Here is a 20396-nt window from a genome sequence, read left to right on the forward strand (position 1 = left end):
TGTATTGAGAGGTATGTACAATCAGGACAGGCCTTGGATTAACACAACGTATCAATATAACAGAAAAATTGTAGTCTGGTCACAACTATCAAAGTCTGTTAACCATCAGCATAAGAACACAACCTCAGTTGGTGCCATTTTTAATGATTAGAAATAATACATTGTAAAACAAAAAGTGAAAAAATTCCAGCGTGATACTTATAAACAAAGAACAAATAGAAAACAAAAAAGCTTTGTTTTTGCCTGATTTATAGTATTTATAATACAACAGATCATTAGTCTGAGGTAATACCAGTAATAACTTTTTAGTCCTTCAAGGACTGCTCAAAAATTAAGAACAGTGATAGTAATGCATGTTATGTTAAAAGCGAGACTTGATTATGAAATCAAGCAAATCCGTTATCCTTTTTAGTTAGGGATCTGTGGTTGCAAGTATAAAATTGGAAATAAGTCTATACAGTAGGAACCACAGAACGTTAAGAGTCCTGCGTGGCACGTCGTTAGCCCCTGTCAGTACTTGGAGTACAGTTGATTACGTAGGAATCGGACATTTCAACAGAGAGAAGACTTTGTTCCAGAATAGCCCTTAAGAAATTTAGAATACTGTTAGTTTGCATAAAATAGCCAAACCAAAGATGAATTCAGAAGTCCAAATTTTGGCATGAGGTAAAACCATGTGCATTTATTTAATCTGCATTTTAGAATTAGTAAGCATAAAATTAAATATGTTGACTGTAATGAATTCAGTCATACAAGTGCAAGTCTTCAGCTAGAACGTATTTTATGGCAGTTTATTTAAAAAATGTACCAGTAAATCATAAAAGAGGGATCATGTCCATTTAACGTTTATTGAAGTATACAGGAGGTTTTCTTTAGAATCAAATATGAGCATGAATATATGGCCAAACGTAAAATCTATCAAATTCAGTGAAAATTTTCTGACTTTAAATAGTAGCTGTAAGAATGACCAATATATATTCTTTGTTACAACCGCCCTCACTCTACAAGTAAAAAAAAATAATAAACATTCAGTAAACATTCTTTCCTAAGGTAGTTTCCCTTATATATCAGTGATTTATCCATTTCTTGTATACATAACTTTTTAAACATACCAATCAGTGGTTCTCACAATTGAAAAATAAAAGCACAAAAAAGTTTACACTCTTGTACAGGTAAATAAAAGATCATTTTGAATTAAACTGTATATCCTTAAGGGCATAGTATAGTTTCAATTTCATTACCTATTACATAATTAGCTTCTTACATACAAATATTGACATATTTGGCTTGTGCTTCAAAGCCTTTGTGTCTAGAAAGTCCATGTCAATGCAACTCATAACTTGAAATCAGCGGGGATATCTTTACTGCTGCTGGGTTTAACCTGTTCGTGCAACATAGTCTCTTCTGAGCTGCTTGTGGCACTGCATTTTTCTGTGGAGTCGTCAGTGTCTGGATCCAATCCTTCAGGACAGGGAAGTTTTAGAAGTTCTTCCCGCAGCTGAGCTGTGTGACGCTGAATATACAAAAAGAAGTCAGCGTGGCAGACTATAGTTAAAACAATACTTTTCACAATGTTAGACAACATAAGGCAAAAAAAAGAAGTAGAAAAGGTTTAAATGTACTGTTTCAATGACTGGATAAACTTTCCCCCTGTATTTAAGGATTGGTACTTTCCTTGTAGTGATGGAATAATTAGCAAGTGCTACTAGGAACAAATAAAGGCAGTAAACAGAACTGCAGCAAACAAGTGCATCAATATAAATACTACGCTATTGGTCTTGCAGTTGAGACGTATCTGTGTTCTGTGATCACAGCAGAAACTGGCTTGGACTAGGCAGGTCACACAGTCAAAATGTAAATTTAGAAAGAGTTAGGGATGAGATCTGTTACAGAGAAATATACAGAGAGTTGTATACTGATTGTAGTAACTAACAGTAGCTTCATTTTGAAGACCAGTCACATTGAAAGAATGCAAGTCTAGCAATAGAGAAAAGAAGCCTTTAAAAAAATTTTTTTTGCTCCTCAGGGGAAGGAAAAAAAATATAAAAAAATATAGATCTGTTGGCTGTGTGGACACAAAATACACAAATGATAGTATTTGGCTAGGAAGGAAGAAAACATTTATAATGGTTTTAACTGTTGATAAAAGTTAACACAGGGTAAAATTGTAATGGATCACAGTTCAATAACTGTGCTTGTCTATTCAAAAAACTTGTTTTCTGGCAAGGAATTGGTTGTAATACAACTTTATCATAAACTCCCACCCACCCTCAGAGAGAACAAAATAAACTCTCTATATGTTACATAAGTATAGAAAAATAGGCAGGACAGGCATTAAAGGAAAATCTAACTTGTAGAAAAAAATACTGAGAAAGTGGAGTGCACATACGCTTTATCTCTTGACAGTCGGGAAACCTAGGTTTGTTTACATGTTTTAAAGTTGCTGGGGTTTTCTATTATTATTATTATAAAACTCAGCTGCTGAGCAATTTCATTGCCATTTGTCATCTTTCGATTAAAGAACATAAAATTATAAAAGCAAGTCTCACCTTTAGAGCTGCTGCATGATGGGACATAGTCCTGCCTACCCGTTTGTCACTGCTGTACTGCTGTATGTCTGCTATCCACTCCTCACACTGAGCCATGATCTCCACTCTTTTCAAGTAAAAATGTTTGTGGATGACCTGCAAGAAAACATTCCGAATGAAAGAACAGAGTGTTCATTGTTTTCTAAGAACCATATACTTTAACAATACAAAATTTGCAAGACCCCTGTGAGTCTAACTGGATATAAGGAAGGAAGAAAAAAAATCAGTATGAGGATAATTCAGCATTGAACCAGGCTGCAGATAAACCATGGAATTTCGGTCCTTGGAGGTTTCCAAGACCCAAGTGGAAAAAGCCCTGAGGAACCTGGTCTGAATTCAGCTGATCCTGTTTTGAGGAGGTGGTTGGTCTGGACATCTCTTCCAGTCTGTATGAATCTACAATTTATGTGCAGGCTACCATTTTAGCATTCACTTGTGTTATCTGGGTGAAGGGTAAACGAGTGCCAGAAATACAGTATCACACCAGGGAAAAGAAAAAGTGATAGCAGAATGTCAGACACATTCTTCAGCTCAAAGATGATCTTACTATGCAGGCACTATGTATGGACGTTCATGTTTGCATAGGGGCAGGGTTACACCGATACAATATTAAGGCTTTTATTGTTGCTTTCACAGTCCTATTTTATTAAAGAAGCATAGGCAGGAAGTATAAGCACCGTGTCCTCCCCTGTCACTAACCACTTGCTGCCTGAACAGAAAACAGATAAGCAGGAACACCGTCAACAGTATGAGCACAGGAACATAACATGCTTCTGCATAGAGAAGGAGGATCGTACCAGCTGGTATGGAAGAAGTGCACCCACAGTTACATGCCCTAGGCAGAGGCAGCACCTCTGGGGACACTGGAATTCCCAGGCAATAGTAGTTGAGCTGCCCACAGTTTGGGTGGGAACCAGTATTTGATCACGTAGTAATTTTGGTATTCCTGTACAGACTTGAGTTTAAAAAAAACAACCAATCAACCCTCAGACAAAGTTGTGAAACTCTACTTAGTGTTGGCTTTGTCTTAAACAGTTTTCTAAAACTGCCTGGTGAAAGACACAATAAAACCAAAGAAATTTTATTGAGCACAGAGAGTTCTTGGCAATATTGCAACATAATTGACAAAATCATCTTTCCCTCTAGAGGTTAGAGAATGTAGCTATCTGTCTAAAGAAAAACTGCATATTGAAAGCATAATTGACTTCAGTTCTGGATGCATTCCTTATATCCATAACAGAGCTTGGAAGAACTCCCAAAGACTGGCACTTTAGATCTCCTGGGCCTACCTGTCATCTAAGACACTGAAGGGAAGACAGCTCAGATTTGTGAAGACAGAAGATCTTAGGAGCTGAAGGATGTACGTTCTTTTTTAGACCTCAGTTTTCGGGATGCCTTTGCATTTATGTTACTGAGTGATCGTCGTTGTTAAGGTTCCTAACACAACCCTACAAAAAACCTAGAGATCTTAACAACAAGCTAGTCTCTCAGAGAAGTGGTCAGATAATCTATACAAGTGATGCATTTTCATTTGGATGGGGCAGCAGATGGAATCTAGCATTCTTCCAAAATTCAGCTATTGCATCAGAGAAAAATGTAATGCTTTCCAGTGCGTAATTTCCATTTTTTGATATGTAAAGAAAGATACATGCCACTTTACATAATGATAGGGAATATGTGTTCCGAGAAGTAGAAAGGGAGCTCTCATGTTGCACGAGTTGGTAAGGCACTGGGTAGGGCCCCAAGCTTAAGCTAGTATCATTGTGTTTTTAACACAAAAGCAAGCTATCTTAGCCTCAAACTTCTCCTTACAGAAGCAGGTTATCATAGCTTCAGATTTCTTGCCGGAATCTTGAGGATTTCATCATACTGTCCTTAAGACCTCAGCACAGGGAAAAATAGAAAACTGTATCTTGGGAAATGAGGGAAACTGCAGTTACCTAAACCAGAACAAAACAATTTGGATGCAGAGCTTTTAAGTGTTGGCAGCAAAACTCTTGTCTGTTCACAGGTAACAGAAGGGAGTTTCAAATGTTCAGGATACCTCTGCAAACTGCTATCTACCTCTTAATGCTACTTTTCATTTACGTGTGTGTGTGTGGCTTAGCTTAACTCAGTCCTAACTACACACCACATTTAGAAAGCTAGTAGTTGTATTGTTTTCAACATCTGCCTTTTGGTAACGATGTGCTGTGTGCAAGTCATCTGTTCTCAGGGAATGATTGGTTTTCCATTGAAACACCACCATTTGGATACACCTTATTACTTCACCTCCCTGAAGAGGGGCAGGATGTCAGCTTACAAGCTGCCTTTTTCATACAAGTAGTAAAAAAGCCAAGCTGCAGAGTAAGCACAATATTGCTGAGATTTTTTTGAAAAGTGCAGTAACAGCAAACTGGGATTAATTTACCAAATACTGTAATATTGCATATCCTTCATTTCTGTATATGTGAAAAGAAAGATGGAGCAGCATTGTCAGGGAGCCCACCACCTTCCGATATCTTCAATTACTTTAAACTTACTGTAATTTGAGAACTTTTTTTGCAAAAGTGAAATTGTTACATTTAGCTAGGAAAAAAGGACCTATTAGCAGAGGTTATTTGATTATGTGTCACGATACTATCTTTACCATGGTCTTCAACTTACTGAGTAAAACATTTAAGAGGTAATTTAGAACAACCACCATGTTTTTCTTCATTAATCCAGGACACCAGAGTACACTGCACATCCTTTTGCACCTGCATGTGGATAAAATATTTAACTCCTGTCATGCAGATGAAGTGTCTATGGTTTCTTATTCCACAAGACACAGTAATTTTAATGGAAAAAGGTTTTTGCATTGCAAAGGATGTTTTTAAGGACAGCAAGGAAGGGACGGGAGACTACCCTCTTACTCAGATGCCACACTTAGCCATGTGCATAATCCTAAAATAATTACGCTTTTTCAGCATTTTAGTATGCAGACAATTGAAAGCACAGGTGATGCTACAAGATGGTTCCACACCTCAATTTAGAAGTGGCAACAGTTTTAGTAGTTCAGAGTAAAATGCGTTTTTCTCTAAGGATTTGCTGGTAGTACTGTGAGATGACTCACGTTTGACCAACCATTTTGCATTAATATTCATACAGATCCTCTTACTTAGTGTATCTTCAACTCTTTTTTCCTTGAATCCTTTGCCATATATGTTCAAGTCCCTGAGATCTAATTGACCTGCTTTGAGAAAGGAGTTGGACTAGAGACACTGAGAGAAGTCCCTAACAACTAAATTGTTCTATGATGCTATGGGTGAGTTAGTCTATTTTCAGGAATGTAAACAAATTTGATTCCTTTCAAGTAAGTTTTTTAAGATAGTGTGAATGCCTGAAGGTTAGTATTACTTTTATCAGCATCAAGACAGTTGTTTTCAAAGGCATAGATTTCTAGTTTAGCACAGATGCTTTGTGGATCCTTCCATAAATAACATTCAGGCTGGTATTTGTTCTAAAGTGTTTTTCCAATTTGCATTGTTTTGGTGTATCTGAAGTGCTTCCTAATACTTGCTTCAAATTCATGTTTCTTGGAAAAATACTTCCTGTTAGCTATGCTGACTAACACCGAGTGCCCATTTGTAGGGCTGATCCGCAGTTTTCACATGAAATGTAAGAGGTACCACCTGGCATTAAGAATGAGCCAAGCTGTATGAACCATGTTTTATCAAATTGTGCACCGAGCCTCACTACAGGTCAGCCCCAATTTGTGTACATTCCCCTTTCCCAGAAAAGAATCTGTGAAGTCAGGTGCATCCTTGTTCGCTTCAGTCTCTGGAGTCAGTTGCCCCAGGGAATAAAGAGGAGGCTAAAACGGACATCTTGTGCACGATGTTTCGAAATATTTGCATTATTCTTAACACTCAAACAAGATAAATAAATAAAGAAGATATTTACTGCATTTCACAAAACCTACCTCCTTAAAACATGGCGATGGATTTCTGATTTGTTCAAGCATTGCCCACTTGACTGTTGCCTGTCGTATATTTCCATCATATTCTCTGGAGCTCTGGGTACCACTTGGAGTACCTCTTGATCGTTCGTAACCCGGTTCATTAAAATATGGTTCTGCTACCAGTATTAGGGATTGGACAGATACTAACACCTGTTAAGAGAAGAAACTAAGTATTAAAATTATGCCACCCACTTGTTTTTACAAATATACATAGTTTTGCTTACCTTATATAGACTCATAGAATGGTTTGGGTTGGAAGGGACCTTTAAAGATCATCTAGTTCCAACCCCCTGCCACGGGCAGGGACACCTTCCTCTAGACCAGGTTGCTCAAAGCCCCGTCCAACCTGGCCTTGAACACTTGCAGGGATGGGGCATCCACAGCCTCTCTGGGCAACCTGTTCCAGTGCCTCACCACCCTCACAGTGAAGAACTTCTTCCTTACATCTAGTCTAAATCTACCCTCTTTCAGTTTAAAGCCATTACCCCTTGTCCTATCACTGCATGCCCTTGTAAAAAGTCCCTCTCCAGCTTTCTTGTAGGCCCCCTTTAGGTACTGGAAGGCTGCTGTGAGGTCTCCCCGGAGCCTTCTCTTCTCCAGGCTGAACAAGCCCAAGTCTCTCAGGCTGTCTTCATAGGAGAGGTGCTCCAGCCCTCTGATCATCTTTGTGGCCCCCCTCTGGGCTTGCTCCAACAGGTCCATGTCCTTCTTATGTTGGGGGCCCCAGAGCTGGACACACTACTCCAGGTGGGGTCTCACAAGAGCAGAGTAGAGGGGGAGAATCACCTCCCTTGACCTGCTGGTCATGCTTCTTTTGATGCAGCCCAGGATACTGTTGGCCTTCTGGGCTGTGAGTGCACATTCCCAGGTCATGCTGAGCTTCTCATCAACCAACACCCCCAAGTCCTCCTCTGCAGGGCTGCTCTCAATCCACTCATTGCCCAGCCTGTATTTGTGCTTGGGATTGCCCTGACCCATGTGCAGGACCTTGCACTTGGCCTTGTTGAACTTCATGAGGTTTGCACGGGCCCACCTCTCAAGCCTGTCAAGGTCCCTCTGGATGGCATCCCTTCCCTCCAGCGTGTCGAGCGCAGCACACAGCTTGGTGTCGTTGGCAAATTCGCTGAGGGTGCACTCAGTCCCACTGTAAAACCACTTCTATGGCAAAGTACTGTCATTTGTAATACAGGCTACATGCAAGCAGGGAACGTCCATGCTTTCGAATCAAAATTGTTACTACACATAAAAAACCTAAGTCCTACGACTGTGTCCTACGACTGAGAAAATGACAAATATAAGTTAAAAAAATAACAAAAATACAAATATAAGTAAAAGAAAATGTTTAAAGGAGGAAATGTCCAATTGCACCCTTTTGTGAAAGAAAGTGTATTTGTCAAGTTCTCAGTCAACAATTCTTGAACTTTTCCTGTGGCTGAGCGTACTAATTCTTCTAATTCTGAACTAGATGGAAAAGGGACAAGGGAGGTGAAATGCAAACCACTGAAATTAATCTTGGTGTACACACTCTCCCATTTTTTCTTTCAAATGCATTCAATTGATTTACATATGTTTTTAGCCCTTTAGTTTCAAATTTTACATACAACACTGTGTGTCATATGCCATTAAAACAAACCCTCAGTATTTCTCTTAAGATAGGAAAAAAAAATGTTTTCAGTACTATATCAACAAAGCACCAACTATTCAGTGATAAGGAAATGACAATTTTCCCCCTTTCAGTTTTATTATCAAGTACATGTGGGAATAGATGCTTACATACATACAAGGCATTTAATGATATACCCAAATATTCCTAATATAAACCAAAGAATTAAATAGATACATAGGGCGCTTAGGAATCCAAATGTATATGTATTGCATATTCATGATTTGATGAGTTTTATTGCTCATCATTTCTTGCTTGCTAATTTTTCCAGTATTAGAATGTTTGTCCCTGTCAACTTGTCGTTGTACTTAATCAAAATTATATTACTGCAAAAAAGTTGTTATATAGGTAGAAAGACATAACTGACTTTTTTTTTTTTTTTAAATGAAGGATAGGTTTTTCTTATGTACTTAGGACCAAGTCCAGCAAGAATTTTAGGGATTACAATTCTCTGACACAAGCCTAGTTCCAGAACTGTAAAGAATTTTAAAAAGGTGATTTGAACACTTACATTTCCTCAAATATTGAAAAACTGATGATATGTTACATGCCAAAGAACGGCATTTCCAGCACCTGGCATACTTAGGTGCAAGACATCCACTGCAGTAGATGAAAAATGTCAGGGCAGCTGTTTCTGGAACTGACTCTCCTCCCAGCCTAGATACAATGGAAAGCTTGAAGCCATTCCCTAATTTAGCCCAGTAGCCCAGTTTGTGAATTTGGATATGGAAGACGACAGTCCTTCTTTTTCTTGGAACATGCAGAACGTACAGCTTACATCAGATAGATACCGTGTCAGTGACAATTCAAGAGTTTGGTTCTTTCACAGGGCAGTGCCCCAACGACTAGTTAGTTGTGCTCTGTGCTTAAGTGCGGCATTCTCTCAGAGTTTCTCTTGTAGCAAAGCCAGCACAAAAGCGTTCCAGCTTTCCATACTCCGTGCAATGTGTACTCACTCCATAGACACAGTGCCAAACCAGTAACTCACATCAAAGCAACAGCCCAAGAATCAGTTGAATGACCCAGGTTAATCTCAGTCCTACCATCACCTCACAGAAACACACCCTTATTCCTTTTGGTGCCATGACACTTTGTTTGTAGTTGTGTAGTTGCTGTGCTTTAACTGTAGCGCAGAAGGGCAATCTAGGGCAGCTGAGTCTTTATCCTGATGGATAGGGCTCGTACGTGGCTGTGCAGTGGGAAATGTGAACTAGCATCCCCCGTTGGGCTGAGAAGGAAAATTAAGCAAGTTTTGCTGTTTCTCAGGCAGGTGCTCCAGCTAGCTGCTGTTACATGGTCTCGTGTGCACCATCACATTGTCTCCCGTGCCTGCCGTGCATTCAACTGGAAGCAGCCATGGCTATTTTGTGTTACACTTAAAAATTAAAATATGGATAAATGCATTAAAATATACAGAATGTGCCTTGCAAATCAGGGTCCAGCAAGAAAATGGCCACTTATGACACTAAAAAAGGCAGAATATTAATGCAAATGTGCTAAGCCAAGGCAGAGTACTTCAGGTCCAAGGCTTCAGGTATCTAAGGTGTTTTGGTGATCTGTGGCCTTTACATGTGTCTGGAAGTAGTTGAGGTTTGCTTTTTTTACTTTTATATTTTAGATATATGTATATATTTTCAATAGCTATGCTAGAGAAATGTGACACTACGCAGCATTGTACTTTCTTGGCCTTAATAACCAGTTGTTACTTTGAATTATAATTGTAATGAATGAGAAACTCTAAACTGATCTTCCAGTTTCATTTGGGTTATAAAAGTTAATTTCTGAAGTATTTTGGGTGGTCTGACAATAGTTTAATCTCTGAGCCAGAAAAAACATGTAGTGCTTAATTCTTTCCAAGCAATTTATTTAGTCCTACAGCTGTTTTCCATTTAATAGCTATAAAGTGTTTTTCTGCCAGTATGGGGGGGGACTGTTTCCAACAGCTTTCTTACTATTTTCAAAATGAAACCCTAAAAATCTTTTAAATTTGAAACTTAAATGCTGCATAAGATTTCTATCAAGTCTAACACTTTAATCTAAGAAAAAGGACTTTAGTGAAAATAAGACTTCCTAATACTTGCACCTTTCTACACTGATTTTATAGTTAACAGTCCAAAATTTCAGTTCATCTCTCGCTTAAGAAGTTGTATCTTGGGAGAGTTACACTATGTAAGGAACCACAACTTAGATCTCCGAATCGTAATTGACCCGTGAAGGGAGAGGGAACATTAGTATCTCCAAGGATGGAAATTCCACAATCTCTCTTGGACACCTGTCCCAGTGTTTGATCACCCTCATAGTGAAAAAGTTTTTCCTAATATTTAATCAAAATTTCCCATGTCCCATCTTGCGTCAATTGGTACTTGCCCTAGTGCTCTGCATCTTTAAGAGGAGTCCTGCTCCACCTTCTCTATACCTTCCCCATTTAGGTATTGAAGACAGCAGTAAGGATCTCTTTGCCATTGGTCCAGCCACTTTTCCACCCACTTATAATGCACATCTCCCCAGTTTGGCTACAAAGGTGCTAAGGGAGACTGCATCAGAGGTCTTGCTGAAGTCAAAGTAAGCTACATCCACTGCTTTCCCTTTGTGCAAAGCCAGTCACCTCACTGTAGAAGGCAAGCAGGCTGGGCGCTCTTTGCCCCCAGTAAATCCACATTGCCTGTTCTCAATCACTTTCTTGTCTTTCATGTACTTGAAAATAGCTTCCAGGATGATTTGCTCCATAATCTTCCCAAGGACCAGAAGGTGTTGCTGACCAGTCCGCAGCTCCCCAGATCCTCCTTCTTGCCCATATTGAAGCTGGGTGTGAGATTTGCCAGGAAGCTCCCTTGATTGTTCTGACCTTTCAAAGATGAGAGCTAGTGGCTTTGCAGTGATATTGGCTGGCTCCCTCAGCACGCCTGGATGCATGAGATTTGGTTCCATGAACGTGTGGGTCCAATCAGCTTGAATACTGTTTCCTCTACTGTGGGTAATTCTTCATTCTCACAGACCTTCCTAGTGAGGGCTCAGGGACACGGGAGAGCAAACCTTACCCCTAAAGCGTGAGGCAGAGATGACCTCTGCCTTTTCTATGTCCTTGTTAGTAGGTTCTCGACCGCACTGAGCAGCAGGAAAGCCTAAGGAAAATGTGTTCTTTTGCTGCCAACATACTTACAAGAAGCCCTTCTTGTTCCTCTTTATAGCCATTTTCAACACCAGCTGAGCTTTGGTTTTCCTAATTTCTCTCCTGAATGTTTCGCCAATGTCTTTTTATTTCTCACAAGTAGCCCATCCCCTCTTTTCACCTTCTGTGTACTTTCTTTTTGCAGTTGAGCTTAGGCAGGAGTTCCTTGTTTACCCATGCTGGCTTTCTACCGCTCTTGCTTGACTTCCACACACTGGAACAGACCATTCTTGAACTTTTAAGAGACTGATCAACCAGCTCTCCAAGGCCAACTCCTGAACAAGCTGAAATCTGTTCTGCTGAAGGCCAGGGTTGTAATTCTACTATGCTGAAACAGAAACTGTATAGCCTTTTGGGATTTGGAACAGACAATGTACCTCGTGCTATGTAGTAATTACTCCAAGGAAGGAATAAATTCAGAAAGTGCCATAGGAAATAAGCCATTGCAAGCTTTACTTTTATTTAATGTATGTGCTTATTAGTCAGTGCATTTCTGTGACGTAAAGCTGAAAATTATAAGGACTGTATGTCCTAATAAATTCCGGTCTAATTGAACACTAATTGTTATTGAACACAGTGTACCTACACTTTAACTCCCTTCAGCTTTACTCCTCTGTTCAGCTTACTTGTAGACTTTGGAGGAGTACCTTTACAGTTCACACTAGTGTACTTCACTTTCTCATCTCTCACAATGTGGGGCCTGCTTTGTCCTCACCATAAATAGCTTGTGATAGAGAGTTCGAGGAGGTGATGCCATCTTCCAGGTTTTGTTTTTGTTTGTTTGGGGTTTTTTTAATAAAATATTTGAAATCATCCAAGCAAAGTCCAGGCAGTGCAGGAATGAGCTGCACACATGAACAGCCACTCTTCCAAGACAAGATCAACAGAAATATTGGTTGGAAAGAGCATTTTGAAGAACTTGTCTGCTCTACAGTGTTTCTTTTCTAGTGTTCCAAGGATGTTTTCTGGACTTCTGTCTTATTTATACTTATTTGAGGAAGAAAATTCTGGTTTAAAAGCACTAGAAAAAGAATCCTTAGGACCGACAGACCACTTACTACTCCTAATGACATCTACTGAAGAGAAAGAAGAAAAGCTCACCTGCAAAAAACTTGATGTTTGGGGATTCCATTTCTCTTCTGGCCTCCCATGCCATGTGTTAAGTATGCTTAAACACACCTGAAAAGGTGACATTATTAATACCACAGACAAATATTATGATAAAATTGTTTTGCTTGGGCAGAACAGAATGTTAACATTACATTTAAATTTTTTTGGATGAACGTTTGTATAACTGCATTCTGAAAGACAAATTTGTTTTGTATGATACTAATTTGAAATGAAAGCAGATAAAAATAATGTGGATAAGCAAGAACAGCATGTTAAGAAATGAACAAGGCAAGGTAGATTACTTTTCTTCAAGGAAAACCTATGGATTCTAGTGGCTCCAAAAATAAATGAATCATGAATACTATCTGATTCTTTACTTTCCTCTTTATATACTGTTCTAACACTTATTGTTGTGTTTTTTAAAGACAGTCATTCTGTTTAAGCATGTGAAAAGTGGTTTCTGTCACACAGACTATCAAGGAATTGAAAATATTCCTTAACTTTTATGACTGCTCTGGACTTTAGGGAAGTCTATGGAGTTCTTGAACCTTATCATGAAATGGAACAAAGAGAGGGAACACAGAGAGACAAAATAAACGGAAGAAATTTAGAGGCAAATATTTGCCAAGACTTAATGCTCGGCAAAGAAAAAAGGAGATAAAGTCTCCAGTATGAATTGCATTCTCTGTCCATGTTAAGAGAAAACCCCATATCTAGTACTGGAAAGGAGTATTCTAGCTTGTGAAAACAGGGAGCATGGGGAACCCATGAACAACAGTGGAATAAGGGAAAAACGTTAGCCTATGGATTAAATGTTTACACAAAAAAAAAAGCTGAAGGAGTGCCACAGTGCTACAGCCAAAGCTTTTTTGTGGGTCTGTGCTTTGGTGGAGACATAACATAGCCATCTCTATAGCTCTGTAGAGAATTTCATGTGTGCTGATTTTTAATATAAATAGAAGTTGCATCTACCTGATATGCACTTGACTTTCTCTTAGCCTTTTGGAGCCTTTAGAATGAGCCACAACATACCAAGGAGATGGGGGGAGGGAAGGGGGAAAGCTTGTTTGTTTTAACTTTTAATATTGTTTCCAAAAGCTTTACTGTTTTTTGAGAAAACTGTCATTAAGTCCGTATTTTAGAGTTACATTTTCTTTCTAAAGGATACCGAGGTTAAGGAAAGTCTTTATCTTCACTCAAGAAAAAGCACTTTTGCATGGAAAAAGAGAGACAAGGCACTTGGCAGACATATTCAGTTGCAGCTGATATGAAGCATACTTTGTCCATGGAAAGGGTATTTCTGCTAGCCAAAATAGATTTCTGCTTAGTTAGTTTAGCAAAGACCATGGAAAAGAACATTTTTCTAGGTCAAAATTACTTGCTTTTTGGTCCAATCCAGCTCATAAAGGCTTTAAAAAAAATCTCCAAGACTATTCAGAAAGGAGATCATTCCCATTTGAAACTGTTAAATCACTCTTCATTTTGTTTGAAGACCAGTTTTAACCAAACAGCTTCCTCCAGTATGTTAGGAGCAGCTGATCATTTGATTGCAAAAGGAAAAAAGTTTCAGCTGTTTCACTTCCTTGTTAAATCTATACACAAGAACAAAGTCGACCTACCTTGCCATCATTGTAGAGGTTTGGATTAAATCTCACGCTGTGGCCTCCAGTTGTTTCCAGATTCACAAGTGGAGGGGAATTAGGATAGTCTTGTGGAAAATATACATCAAATTCAAAGCAACCGTTTGCGTAAGGGGTGTCTGCAGGACCAGTAATGAGAACCTACCATTGTAAAAAAAAGAAGACAGTTTTCAAAAAAACCCTTACATTTGTCACACAGTTGAGATTTTTGTAAGTTACATGAAGCATTTTATTTCCACATGCTACTTATCAGAAAATACCATTAGACATCATAATCATATGCAGGCTGTCAGTCTGTTCATTTTGATACTCTGGGTAAGTGAAGCCCTCTGCTAATGTTCATTTTTCCAGATTACAAATGGAAAGCAAAACAGAAGGAGCTAAAACTCTACCTCCTATTGGATGCTATTAATAGAATTTTTCTTCAAACTTCAGGTCCAGAGATACTCAGTCTACTTCTCCATACCTGCTGCTTTTAATCAACTTAAATGGTTGTATGCAAAGATACACATTGACCATAATGGAGTAACAAAATTAAACTTTTCCCTTCAGAATAGCTGAAGAAGAAGCAATCTTGTTCTGTGAAGTCTCCTTGGCTAACAGAGCCCTCCTGGGGTAGATGGACTCTCCCTGCCCCCCGCCAAGTTACTGAGAAATCAGGATCAGACTCTAAAATACTACTACACACGTTAAAGTCTGGACAGCAATTAAAGTACACATGAAATACTTGTGGTTTTTCTTAAGATCTAAGGCACCTTCTTAAACATTTATATGCCAAGCTCAAAGAGGGAAACAAAATTAACTTTGCTGCTTTACCTTCATAATGTCAAGCCGCTCCTCATCACAACGTACGAAAACGCTGGATGAAGATGAGAGAGGCAGTGAGGTTGAAAGAGTCACAGCTTCTTGAGCAAGACGTCGGGCTCTGGCAGCACTGTTGGCGTCACTTGCATTTTTTACCTGAGACATGTAGTGGTAATTTACTTTAAAAACCAATTTTCCATCATCATCTTCAGAAACCATTTCAAATGTATCTAGAAGAGAAGAAAATTTTAATGCATCAGGAAAACAGTGAAGTTAATAATGTATTAGTCTTGGATAAAGATTCAGAGTATTAAAATCAGGAAAGTTTAATTTGCATTATACTAGTGCAAAAAATACATATTTTGTGGGTTAACAGTGATCACAGAAAACAAAGCATTAACAGTCCTGGGTTGAATTTATTTCTGCAGCAAATTTACAAGCTTTCATATGCAACTTGTCGAACATACACCATTTCCGATTTGGAAAGCTACCAGCTACTCCAGACCAGGAATCTAATGATACTTATGAATACATAATAATGCTAATAAAGGAATCAGTGTGAAGCAGAGTGCCAACAGTATTTACTTGTGTGGTGGTTGCAATGTTATTAAAGAATCATAAAAAATTACAGTGAAGCTAGTTTTCTTTAATCACTTACTACGCAAAATCTGCAGCATGGCTGCCAGGGTGAAAAGCTACCATTACAAACTTCCCTACCTCCTATTCTTGGCATACACTCCACAAACATTTGTGAGGAAAATCCCTCACAAATACAACAGCAAAGAAATGTGATTGCAAATGCTGTCACTGCAACTCAAAAAATACTCATAGAACATGTTTTTGCAATAATTTTATAGCTCTTTTTGGATGAGATACTGTTTGTTCTTTATGCATTTTTTTTGAACACATTCCCTTTATGGCCAAAATAAGCACCAATTCCCATCGCATTTTCCAAATGCAACATATTGCACTCCATGAAAGGACACAATGAAGTTTACTACAGTTTCATTTTAAAAAAACACATTTTGATCTGAATTCTATTCCATTTAAAAAATCAAAGCTACATTAACAAACATATATATACAGTCATATATGAGCTTTAAAAAACTCTACCAACATTTCAATATAATTTGAGGACTGAAAGACTCACAAATCATTACTGGAATGAAAACATGAACACCATCATTGAATTCATCTGGTCCCTTGAATTAATCTAGTATATGCTTAAAACATTTCTTGTTAGTTCAAAGAGCGCATTAGTTGGTAACCTGAAAATACAGACTTAATTTTCCAGATGTGAAAAGTATCAGTGGTCACATATGTAAAAAAGCTGGTAACTTAAAAATAATTAGGGATTCCATCCAACAGATTACATACTTCTTCAGTATCTGCTTTCTAAAACACACATATTCACCACTTCTCAACCTACCAAACTGGAGTTTTTTCATGACAGCCACGTACTTCTCTTCAAGAGACCGTAAAACAGACAAAGGCTTGGGCTTCACAGCAGCCTTTTTGGAGTATTCAGCCATCTTCTTTTCTGTTATATAAAATGTGATGATTATGTGTAGTTAACCATGTAATTTTGAGACAAGTACAGCAAGCATTTGGGGATTATTTAACTTGAAATGACATTTTATGGTTACATTGTTTGCAGAGAAGTCTCAAAACTGGGGATCACTCACAATATACAAATCTGTTTTTCTCACTACCATATATTTCATTATCTGAACAGCTCGAAGTAAATAAAGGTCATAATCTCAGCTCAGAAATAATTCATGACTGCTGCTGCTATGAATATTCTTTTATTGTTGCTTCTAGTTTTTTTTTTTTTATTTAAAATAGGAAGTATGACATACGCTGGTGTGGATGGACATTCACACACGTATTCTTGATGCACTCTCCAAAATCAGGAGCTGATTATATATGCCTTTTTAAAATCCACTCCCCTGCTGAAGCTACTTAATCTTTAGTTTTCTATACTAGACAACCAGATGGTCCTTCAGACGTCTGCAGGTTCAATCCATGATTTAGATCTTTGTTCTGCATTCATCTAGTTAATAGTTAATCGAATTAATAAGATTTAGGTTTAACAGCAAAGGCTTTACTATTAAAGGTCATGTATGTTGTCTTCTGCCAAGGAAAAAAAAAAAAAAAAAAAAAGGTGCCACATAATTGCACTGAAAGTCCTGAGATGTACTCTAACTTACTTGAATTATTCTGTTTCCTGAAACATTTAAGACTACCACAAGGTTCCAACCGCCTTTGAAAACGTAGTCAGTGGTTGGGGCAGGAGGGAAGTATTTTTTCTTGCTTTTAAGCTAATTTGTAAGTTATCTGTTAATGAATGTATTACCAATAAACACTATACAGTATTTATGAAAGGATTTCTATTTTACCTTGGTTTGCTTGGCGCAAACTGGTGGTAGCAGCATAAACTATCTCTGCAGTCTTTTGGATGTCTGGTACCAAAAGTGTCAGTCCTTCTGGTTCTTGATCAGAAGTATCTGGTTTTACTCCTGCTTTAGCTTTGTCTTTTTTAGACCTGTTTTGGGCAAAGAAATAGGATATAGCATGAGGGAATATTTTTCAACCAGTCATACAGTGCTCAGCATATTTGTCAACAGGAAAAAATACCAAAGATTAAAGGATCAAGATTAAAACAAGTCTTCTGAAATGGAATGTCTCTATGTATCTCCAGGTTAATCACTGAATGTAGCAATCAACTGTGACAATACTGAACATACAGTCTTGATTTGACAAACAGAAGTACATCTGATATGAAGAGTAAAAATATAAACACAAGGCCAGTGATACTAGTATACTAGTTTCTGCTTCAACCATTTAATACTTTTGATTGTTACGCTGCATGCTGACCTTATGTTTGCACATTTTCAAAGCTTACAAAATCAACGTAACAAAGATCATGTCATGAATGTGCATTTCATCCACCCATGCAGATCCTTGTGCAAAATCAAGTCCTAAATAGGTAATAAAATACTCTTTCCTACTACACAATACGCTAGCAATTATTTAAAATACACCAACGGTAAAACACTAGAAAACATCTAGTAAAAATTCACAGCATGTCTGTGACAACCTAGGCATCACAAGAGAGTGGGTCAAAAATGAAGTTTGTCTCTCTGCAGTTCTCTTCTGGGCTACAGAAGTTAAGACCTTTTATTTCAATAAACAGTTTAATGTAACATAATTTTATAAGTCTTACAAATATTATATTGGATGTTTATAATCAATGTATTGCAAATTAAAATGTCAATTTAAACACCTCAAATTTTTATAATAATTTGAAAATACAGTGTATACTAACACCGTTGTTTGACAGAAGTTAGTTGCCTAGTAATTTAAGATACATTTAAATATTTAGATTGTGACAACCCAGTCTTTACTAGCTTATATATTCAACTGTTGAAATGAAGACATGGTATTTGATAACACTGTAACCTAAATGGGCATATTTAAAAGCTTCTGTGTTTTAAGAGCTAGCATAGATTTACATTGTTATTCTGCAAAACATAGGAGATTTTAATGCTAACAGCCCCCAAATTATTTTACTGCAATTTCTGTAAATGTTTTGTTTTAATAGCACTTGTTCATTTTAAGACCCAAACAAGTTCAACAGCCAAGAAGCACTGGTTTTCTGTTTCCCACTACCATACCTAGAAGCAAAACAGAAAGCTATCGACACAAGAAAAATTAGCAATTTAATGCTTTGATGTCCCAAACATATTTTAGCAACTACCACACGCTATATCCTTTCTGTATTCTAATCTAGACTGGAATCATGCATAAAGAATGAGTCTCTAAACTATTCAGTAGAGGTGATTACAGTAATACTGAAAGTCTTTGTACTGTACCTAATCAAATGAGAATATCCCTAAGAGTGCATTAATAACAAAATTCATTACTGCAGCATGGTACGTTTTTGCTGTTCCAGATTTAATCCAAAAGGATGTTAGCCTCTTGTTGACTTCAAGCAATACTGAGCTTTCAAGTGCTCAAAGTTAGGAGGAAAGCATCAGAGCCAAACAGTGTCATTCAGCATTTGAGGAACAGTTTAAGACAAAGAAGCAGCAGCTGCCCCTCCCATTCATACTTTCCAAAACCCTCATCACTGCCTTTTCCCTTGTGGAAATCTAGGCCAATATTTTTTAAATAACCTATTAAGCATGCTCAGAAATGTATATTTAAGCCCACTAAACCTCAGTGATAACCTGTTTTAACATCACAGACATGCTAGCAGCCACCAGTCCCAAGAAAGGGACTGATTTAGAACTGCTTGCTGTTGATGTCGAATCCTTAAGCTATTTGCTACAAAACCCTTGGAGAAATTTTGGCTAAAATGAAATGTCAGTGGGCTTATCCAAGAGAAGGATGCGTGAAAAGCAATAACAATGTGATTGGTGAAGGTACTGAAAGTGAAATTAATTCTTACAAATTTATTTTCAAGACAGTTACCTTGTAGGTCTTTCATCTTCCACATGGTTTTACAATTTAGACCACTAGTTTTTTTCCTTCTACTTGGTCTTAGAATCAAAAAAATTAAAGTGTTGGCCTCATTAGACAAAATGCTTAACTACATGCTTAAAACCTCCTACAGATATACTGAGTTACTGACAGTCAACTGCCTAAGCAGAAAAGAAATATATATCTAATTGAAGCAGTCGGAAAAGGAGACATCTACTCAAATGCAAATTCTCAGTACCAATAATATAATTTCCTCTCATTCTCCCTGCTGTCCAGAACAGTTAACACTTTAGCACTTTTGAACTATCAAAAGAGAATATATTTTCTTCATGTCTCCTTTACCACCAATATGACGAGTCTGTCCACTGTTACCATGAGCAAAACAGACAAAACCCCCCTCTCCTCAGAATATACTTTTTAAATCAAGCGTTTGCAGAACAGCTCTACCCTGTCACCTGTAGTTATGTGGAGCTTGTGTGACAGTCTACATTACCAAGTTGCCTAACTTCTGAGTCAGGCCATAACTGTGTAAAAGCAGTTTAGGAAGCAAAGTGCAGGAATGATTCTGCCTCGGACACAAACCCCCGCTCCCCCAAGTCTCATATTTGACCTTGATTCTGCCTCATCAGGGATTTCAGTCAGTTTCGTAGGAAGTATAAGCTAGCTGGCATCACAAACCCCCAAAATCAGACATACTGCCTTGTCAACATTTAGTTTCCTCACACAAGTCATGCTTGTATATTCTAATGGTTAGGGTAAAGATAATTTCCCCCCCCCCCTCTTTTGGGGAAAAACCCAACTGCTAGTGCCATAACTTGCAAGACTGCTATTAATGATGACCTCAATTTTTTCTTCCCACCTTTATTTGATTCAAATCTTTTGCTGTAAGAATACCAACTTAGTGCGATTAATCCTGCATGGTTCATAAGATGTCTCCTACATTATCTTATTCTCT

The 20396-nt window shown here is 38.0% G+C and overlaps 1 protein-coding gene across 1 annotated transcript in view; it reads right to left on the bottom strand.

Moving 5' to 3' along the window:
• Positions 1-764: 764 nt before the first annotated feature.
• Positions 765-20396, bottom strand: part of BIRC6 (baculoviral IAP repeat containing 6) — a 192058-nt gene continuing 172426 nt past the window's right edge. Inside the window, 8 exon segments of the mRNA XM_050894500.1 lie at positions 765-1513; positions 2550-2684; positions 6532-6720; positions 12504-12581; positions 14132-14293; positions 14969-15186; positions 16386-16496; positions 17356-17501. Of these exon segments, the coding sequence (XP_050750457.1) occupies positions 1334-1513; positions 2550-2684; positions 6532-6720; positions 12504-12581; positions 14132-14293; positions 14969-15186; positions 16386-16496; positions 17356-17501 (1219 nt within the window). The 3' untranslated portion in view covers positions 765-1333.

Source organism: Gymnogyps californianus, chromosome 3, assembly GCF_018139145.2.
Source record: "Gymnogyps californianus isolate 813 chromosome 3, ASM1813914v2, whole genome shotgun sequence".
NCBI classification, from domain to species: Eukaryota; Metazoa; Chordata; class Aves; order Accipitriformes; family Cathartidae; genus Gymnogyps; species Gymnogyps californianus.